This window comes from Cryptosporidium bovis (genome assembly GCF_009768925.1).
Source record: "Cryptosporidium bovis isolate 45015 chromosome Unknown contig_14, whole genome shotgun sequence".
Lineage (NCBI taxonomy): Eukaryota > Apicomplexa > Conoidasida > Eucoccidiorida > Cryptosporidiidae > Cryptosporidium > Cryptosporidium bovis.
Window position 1 is genome coordinate 171,754 of NW_027125045.1, and position 9,405 is coordinate 181,158.

A 9,405-nucleotide genomic window follows, 5' to 3' on the forward strand; every position below is an offset into this window, starting at 1 on the left:
TTTATATCGTTCAATGCAGCAAATATAACCTCAAATAGTGCCATTTCAGGCATAATACTCAAACCGTTTCTTGAATAACCCCCAAAAAAGTTAATTATATTATCTGTTTGAGGTGTTAAATAGGAAAACTCCTTCTTTTCACTATTAGTTTCCTCTAAGAGTGGTGAAACAACTCTCCTTAGTAAGAATGGATGCATCATTTCACTCCATGGGAAATGTAAGTCGCTTTTCAGGAGTTCTAATGAATTTTTTGTCGCAAAAGAATATCTATCGCCAAAAATTTGTCTTTTTAACTTAAAAATAACTTCATCAACATTTATTTTTTCATTTTTATCCATTAGATACATGAAATTAGCATTCTTAATGATCGATCTTGAAGATGATTTTACCAATGGTACAAGTAATGGAGTTGGCCCAACTTCTATTATACTTGCTATTTTAAAATCATTTTCTATAAGATATTTTTCTAAATTTATGATCATTGGATGAAATTTGACGGTTTTTATCAACTGTTCAGACCAATATTCAATATTTGAGAGCTCGTTACTCACTTTTGACCCTAAAATAGATGAAAAAATCACAATATTATCATTTTGTTTATTAAAAGGCTTATTCATGAACATTTTTTCTAAGCTTTTACTCGTTTCAAGTAATAATCTTGAATGGAATCCTTGAGATAGGGGAATAACTTTACAATTGTTACTGGAATCCAATAATTCTAAAATTTTTTCAACCTGAGACTTTTCTCCACTGATTACACAATTTCTCGGTCCGTTTACTAGTCCTATATCTACTTTCAAAACTTCTTCTTTCGATAGTTTGTGTTCAAATTCAATTATTTTGGAATTAACTTCTTCGTATGTACGTCTCACTGCAACCATTATTCCATTATTTTCTTTCTGTTTTGATATCAATATTCCCCTATGGTATATTATTTCCAAAGCAGTTTCTATTGACATTATTCCTCCGACAACGGCTACTGAGTACTCACCAAGCGAATGACCAAATAAAATATTTGGTTCTATTCCTTCACTCCTCAATACCATTGCAATTCCGTATTCAATTGAAACTATTGAAAGTTGTTGATAAATTTCAACGTAGATATCTATTTTTTTTGTATTTTGGCTATTAAACATGAAATCCTTTAGTGGAGTTTCAAGATATTTAGTGGTTAAATCTGAGCAGAGATCTATGCATTCCTTGAAAACTTTATTATTACAATAAAGATCTCTTCCCATATATTCGTATTGAGAGGCTTGTCCAGTGAACATAAAAATTATTTTCTCTCGATTTGTGCACTTCAATGGATTTTCCTTCTCAAAACCCCTAGCAATAATATGACAATTCGAACCACCAAATCCAAAGGAGGATACTCCTCCTATTAAATTATTATTGCTTATTTTCCAAGTTGAATTTTCGGGAAAAACAAAGTTGAAGTCATCTGTCTGTATATGTGGGTTTATCTTTTTAAAATTCATCAAAGAAGGTACTGCACCAAAAGACAGAATGGTTAACAGTCTAATGAAACCTACAACACCGGCAGCACCTTCCAAATGTCCAATTTGTGGTTTTATTGTACTTAAAATTAGTAAGTCACAATTATTTCTTGTTTTAAATTCATTTTTATATACTTCCTTAATTGCTGAAAACTCGACTGCATCACCAAGTATTGTACCTGTTCCATGGCATTCAATATATGATGGTTTTAAAGAATAATTTTTTGTACTATTTCTTGCAGAGTTTAATGAATCAAGAAGAACTTTTTGTTGAGCAACACCATTTGGTGCAGTCAAAGATATTGATTTTCCGCTATGATTTGTTGAAGAACCTAATATTCTCCCCCAACACCTCCCTTTATTCATGTTTTTCGATGATAAAACCACAGCCCCACAACCTTCACCTCTGACAAAACCATCTGCATCTTTATCAAAACTCCTGCAAACTGAGTTATATGAAAGCATTTTAGATTTTGAAAATATTATGAAATTGTTACAATATAGGTTCAGTTGTACTCCTAATCCAATTGCAATGGTACTTTCACCTATAGATATTGATTTTACTGCCTGATCAATTGCAATTAAAGAAGAGGCACACGCTGCGTCAATTGTCACAGAAGGTCCCTTTACTCCCAAAGTAAATGAAATTCGATTTGATATTATTGACTTGGCACTTCCTGTACCAGAAAAAGCATTGAAAAACTCTCTTTTAGAAGATAAAATTGTCCAATCATCATTACACATACCTACAAATACTCCAACATCTGTATTAATTATATTCTTAGTATCAATTTTTGCATCAGCCAATGCAGAATAACAAGTCTCAAGAGCTAACCTTTGATTTGGATCCATGTAAGTGGCTTCTTCTCTTGAAATATTATATTTAGAGTAATTAAAAATGTCTGCTATAGAAATAAAACCACCTTTCCTTGTATAGTAACTGGGTTCATTATCCTTAGAATTTCCAAACATTTTATCAACGTCCCACCTTTCATAAGGCATTTCACTAACACAATCTACCATGCTTACCATATTGCTCCAAAACTTATTAATGGAACTTGCATTTCCTGGGACTCTAATTCCTAATCCAATAACAAATATGCTTTCATTATAATTATCAGGTGTAATTCTATCTAAATGTCCTTTTTCCCTATCTATATTTCCGATATTTCCAAGAATTGTTTTTTCAATGAATGAACTTAACTCATTTATTGTAGGGTAATCTATTATTATTGTTGGTGGGAGATTTATTTCAAATTTTGAAGCTAATACATTCCTTAATTCGACTGCAGTTAATGAATCAACTCCCATATCTATCAGTGGGAAGTTAGGATCCATGGAATCCAAATCAATTCCTATTGCCTCAGAAATTGATTTCTTAATATTATCATTGACATAACTGAATATTTGATCCCTTTCTAGCGATAATATGTCTTCCTTAGTTTCAGCTTTTAAGCTATCGTCGTTAACATCACTAAAAACCTGTGTAAATGGATTATTTTTTACTAGTGATAATTCAACTGGCTGAACGATAAATGTCGAAATATTACCATTTAAATATTGAGAAATAATTCCACCTATAGAAATCAAACCAAGATCTATTGAAATTGAATATATACCCATAGATTCTAGTATTTTATTATTAATATTGTTTTTTGCCATTCCTTGATTTTCCCAAGGCCCCCATTGAATTGTAAATGACTTAAGACCAATACCAGAACGCAACTCTGAAAGGTAATCAATACTACTGTTTGCAGCAGAGTAATTTGTTTGTTTTATATTTCCTAATAAGGTTGATATTGAAGAAAATGAAACAAAAATAGGTATTTGTTTCAGTTTTGAAATTGATATTAGGTGGAGGTTCCATGCACCAATTGCCTTTGGTTTAAAAACACTCATCAATGTTTCCTCTGTTTGGTTAATTATACTACCATCTGAAAGAATACCTGCGGCATGAATTATCCCAGAAATTTGATGATGATTCAGTTTATCAAACATATTATATACAGAATTTAAGTTTGAAATATCACATTCAAATATTTCTAAGTTAATTTTCTTCCTTTCATTCATTAATATTAACTTATCTAACATTGAATCACTCTTTCTTGAATCTCTGGTAACTAGAATTATATTTTTTATGCCCTCTTCAACTAACCAATTTGCTATTAACAGTCCAATAGAGCCTAATCCACCAGTTATTATGAATGAATCACCGTTTAATGACTTTATTGTACTTGGGTTAGATAAAATAACTTTCCCAATGTGTTTTGCATGTTGTAAATACCTAAATGCATCTACTATTCCGGTTTCATCTTGAATGCTAAAAGCTTTTGTTGGAATTGGAACTATTTTTCCTTCGAGTATCTCCTTTCTAATTTCTGTAATTATATTTTGGAACCAATTTAAATCATTTTTAATCATACTATCAATTCCTATTGGGTAATACCTTATATCATTTCTTATCTCATTAATTTGTTCTTGCGACAATAATTCTCTTTTCCCAAGTTCAATAAAAATACCATTTTTTTTCAAGAAATTCATAGAAATTGAAATAAATTTGCCTACCAAACTATTTATGACAACATCTACGCCATCTACCTTAAGTATTTTTATAAACCTATTCATATCTTTAAAAAATTCATTCGAGTTTCTACTATTTGAAATGTACTTGATTCCCAGTGATCTCAAATAATTTTCTTTTGACTTATTCCCAACAGTCGCTATAACTTTTGCACCAATTCTTAAACAGTATTGAATTGCTGCTAATCCGACTCCACCAGAACCTGCATGAATTAAGACTATTTCCCCTTTCCTTAATTTTGAATATTCCTCTAAGGATACTTTAACTGTTGAAAAAATTGTCGGTATAGAAGCAGCTTCTTCGAAGCTAATTGAAGGTGGTTTTTTTGTGACAAGCAAGGCATTTGTTGTATGGTAACTTTCAATACAACCCTGAGAAATTCCGAAAACATCATCCCCAACCTCCAAATTATTCACATTTGGCCCCACTGATACTATTGTTCCAGAAAAATCACTTCCAGGTTTACCAGGGTCCCCTGGATAGAGTCCCATAATATTCAAAACATCTCTGAAGTTTAATCCAACAGAGCGTACTCTCACTTCAACTTCACCGGTGGATGGGGGATTTCTATATCCTTGCAATTTTCCCGAAATATTTGAAACTGAACCCATTTTAGTTAAACCCAACGAGAAATAATTATTGAAACTCCTTTCAGCATTTTTTACCTTAATTGTTGTTATTTTATATTTGTTATTATCTTCTAATAATTGAAATTCCTTTTCTAACCACTTTTTTTCAGCTACACATTTATATATGTAAAGAATTTCTTTGTAAAAAATATTGTTATTTTTGATTATTGGCCTTAATTTACTGTTAAAATCAATCAATATTAATTGAATATTTCCCAAGTTATAAAATTCGTTCCTTGCTGATTTCAAATATCCAAGAATGGACGAATGGAAATGTGGTGAAAAAGTTGAATTTCCATAAGATCTACTGGCTCCAATAGTGATAAATATCAAATACATTTTTACATCCTTTTTATTTACTTTAACTAATTCTTGTAGCAACTTTTGTATTGATAATAGCTCACGGAACGAGTTGTTTTCATTTATATCAGTAAAGTAAACCGGTATTGTATTTGAATTGAAAATTTCTTTTTTCTCAATCAATTGTGGTAATTCTTCTGAATTAAAGTATTCAAATGGTTCAAATATCTCCCTTTCACTATTTGATGAAACAAAACATAATTTTAATTCTTTTTCATCAAATATTTCATTATCATCTTTTATTATTTTATATTCCGGTATCCATGAATAATTTTGATTTATAGGTAATTTCCTTGGTTCAGTGAATCTATTTAATAGTTTTAATCTTAGTTTGTTTATTTCCATAATTGTCCTTAATCCTTGTTCAGTCTTCTTATCTTCAATGAAAATTTTTAAATTGGCTGTTAAGTCTTTTGACTCGAGATATACACTTTTTTTATCTATAAAAACAAAGAGTTTGTTTATTGAATTGGTAGGACTAAATTCGGCTGCAAAATTATTGTACTGGAATGAAAACTTTTTGTTTGAGTATTCTGGGATAAATTTAATATTTTCAATTCCAACTGGCACATATGGCTTGAAAGAACCGAAATCGCAGGGATCTATAAACATTGCGACCAATTGAAAACAGCCATCTAAAAGTGCAGGATGCAAATGAAAACAACCCCTTAAATTGTCTATTAATTTGATTTCAAGTATCCCATAAACACCCTCGTCACTTAAATGTATTTTACTAATTGTTCTGTATCCTGTTAAATAATTATATCCTGTTTCATTTAACAAGGAATAAAAACGGTTTACATCATCGTAACTACATTTCTTAAAATTGTCAAGAGTGTTGTGTTTTTGATCCATATTAAAGTCATTTTCCGTTATTTCGATATTTGATGTCGAATGGGTAATCATTTCACCTGTTCCCTTTTCTAAAAATGAAGATATAGTTAAATCAAACATGTTATCTCTTTCAATCGATTTAGAAACATCACAAATAAACAATCCACTATTATCACATTCAAAATTATCTGGAAAAATTAGTGGTCTAATAAAAGTTAAATTATTTATTTCAATTGTTTTTACTTTAATTCTCTTATGCATAGAATGATTCACTATTCCACCAATCATAGTTTCAATAAAACCAGAACCTGGGAAAAAAATTCTCCCACAAATTCTGTGATCTGAAATATGTGAGAAAAAGGACTCACCAATTGTTCTGCAATATCTTGTGATATCACTCTTTAATTCAACAAAACCTGGACTTTGTTTTGGATCATCAATTATTAATCCAAAGATGGATGGATGAACATTTGAAACAATTCCAGAAACCCTCGGACCAATAAATGGATGAGCAGGAGCTATCCAAGGAAAACTTTTCCTATTATAATTCACCTTTTCTAAATTCCAGTTGTCTATTTTTTCACAAGGTTTTAGTACTATATGTGAATTTGTCCCTCCAAAACCAAAAGATGAAACTCCTGCGATAATGCTTTCATGGGAATCAAATTCAATATTATTTGTAGGTAATTTGATGTTTTCCACTGATATACCTAACTTCAAGCCCTCATTTAAACTTTGTAGAGAAACAATTCCTGGTATTTGTTTTTTGTTAACTATTAAAATAGCTTTCAACAAACCAGCAACCCCTGATGCACCTTCCAAATGACCTATGTTGGGTTTAAGTGCACCGAGATACAATTTATTCTTTCTATTCCCAAAAATATCAGAGATTGCACCAAACTCTATTGGATCTCCAAGTGGAGTTCCAGTGCCATGTGTTTCAATATATGAAATGTCACTTGAAGAGACAAAAGCATCTTTAATTGCTGAAATAATTACTTTCTTTTGGGAAGGTCCATTCGGTGCAGTTAAACTTGCACTTTTCCCATCTTGATTAACTGCAGTTCCACAAATTGTCCCATATACTTTTTTTCCAACAGAACATTTTTCATGTTCTACAATGAGAACAATACAACCTTCACCTCTAACAAAACCGTCAGCTGATCTATCAAATGTCTTACACTTTCCTGTAGGACTTAGCATATTTGCCTTTGAGAATACAATATAATAAAGTGGTGATAAGAGTAATTGAACACCTGCGACTATTGCAGTATCAATGTTACCACTGCTTATTTCTTTTTTTGAAATATCTATTGCAACCAAAGAGGATGAACATGCCGTATCAACAGTTATTGAAGGTCCTTTAAGACCATAAACAAAGGACAATCTATTTGAAATAATTGATGACGCAGCACCAGTAGCAGTAAATGATGTCGCATTCATATCTAGTTTTGTTGAGAGATAATTCCAATCTGTTCCACAACAACCAACAAAAACACCAATATTTTTATTTAAAACATCCTTGGGATCAAACCCTGAACTAATTAAGGCATCGCCTGTTGTCTCTAAAACTAACCTTTGTTGTGGATCCATAGAAAATGATTCATAAGTTGAAATACCAAAGTAGTCATTATCGAATAAATCAACATTTTCAATAAATGAACCATGTCTTGAATAAGAAAGGTTCTTTGTTGAATAATTGTTATTTCTAAATTCTTTGTTTGAAATATAAAATTCATCAATATCAAACCTATTTAACGGAATTTCAGTTATCCATGATTTCATTGATATCAATGTTTTGTCCCAAAAATCATTTGGAGAATAACCACTTCCTGGTAATCTACATCCAATTCCTGTTACAGATAATCTGCAAACTTTGTTCTTTATTCCATGTTCACCTTTTTCAAATAAAACCTTCTTTAATGAAGGTGTTTTATTTGATACTATAAATTTGAAATTATCACAATCAATATCCTTAGTTTTTTCACTCATATTTTTACTTATATTCAATTGTTCAGAAATAAACTCTTGTAGTAAATCAATGGTGGGATAGTCAAAAAGTGTTGTCATTGGTAAATCTATTCCAAGTTTATTTGAAATCCCATTTCTGATTTCAACTGCAGATAACGAATCTAAACCTAGATTAACAAGAGAGACGCTTCTTTCACTGACTTCTATATCTGTTATTTCTAGTATTGTATCTTTTATTATCTCAACTATTTTGTTGTCATCAATCGATATTTTATTTCCATTATTTTTTTTATTTGAACTAATATTTCTAACTTTCCTTTTGAGATAAGTTATATTATTTATTATTGCTAATCTAATTGATGCCTGAATAAATGAGCCATAACTAATTGTTGATAAGCCCTCCTTAAGATAATCCCAAATAGCCAGTTGACCTGGAAGACCCATCTGTTGTCTAAAGTTACAAATCGTTTCTAAAATAATATCATTTTCATTTTTTGAGGAGCAAAGAAGGAAGTATTCCAGATTTGTACTTGAGTAAAATGAAATCGCATGAATGTCCCAAACTATCTTAGAAATATCTTTACCATTTAATCGGATAAAAGGTAGACACGTTATTCCAGATAATTTATTGACTTTATGCTTAATTAGCTCTTCTTTTAGATTGGAAAAAAAGCTATCCTTTTTAACATGGAAAGTATATTTAAAGTTAATATTTTCAAGCTTTTCGTCCAATGTTACATGTATCACATTATTTGCACCTGCTTGCTTTAATATTTCAATTGCACCAATAAGTGAAATATCATCTTTACTATCAGAAATAATAAGATGATAGTTTTCTTGGAAATTTTTCATATCAATCTTACTTTGTTTAATGAATTCTGTCTCCCAGTAATCAATATTTATGTAAAACATTTGAACAGTTTTTTTTTCATCACTTAATATCAGTTTGAATTCTTCACTCACATAATTCTCCATCTTTTCGATGAATTCAAATTTTATTGGAACAATAACCTTAGAAATATAACTACACGATTGTTGTCTAATTATGTTTGATGTTGGCCCTTCTCCAAATGGATTAATAAGGAATACTAAACCTTGTTTCTTTAATATTATTTTGATGTTTTCCATCAATGAAATTAATTCTAATTTTCCATAACACATAGATGAAGTAATAATAACAAAATCAAATAGTTCTTTATCCATATTATAAATATTGTCAATATATTCTATCAAATAGTTACCAACTTTACGAGATGGTTTTCTTGTTTTTTCATCATAAATCAATAATTTAACACTCTTTCCAGGAGTTCTTTTTTTTGTTAATTGATCTATAATTAAATCGGTAAAAACTGGTGAGATAAGTAAAACTTTTAGTTCCGAAATCTTTTCTTGCTCGATAGAATATTTGATGATTTCACCGGGTAACGAGATAGCATTCGTATACAATTCTTTTGTTATATTGGAGTTCATAGAAATGATTTTAAGTGGTCCAGCGACATTCCCTGTTTGAATTATTTCATTTATAAACTTTGTT

The 9,405-nt window shown here is 30.3% G+C and overlaps 1 protein-coding gene across 1 annotated transcript in view; it reads right to left on the reverse strand.

The window, feature by feature from the left end:
* Positions 1-9,341, reverse strand: part of FG379_000664 (polyketide synthase) — a gene marked incomplete at both ends in the record, with an annotated part of 33,600 nt that extends 24,259 nt beyond the window's left edge. The window contains one exon of the mRNA XM_067326074.1: positions 1-9,341. This exon is cut by the window's left edge and continues 24,259 nt beyond it. Coding sequence (XP_067182460.1) covers positions 1-9,341 — 9,341 coding nt within the window.
* Between the last annotated feature and the right edge of the window lie 64 nt (positions 9,342-9,405).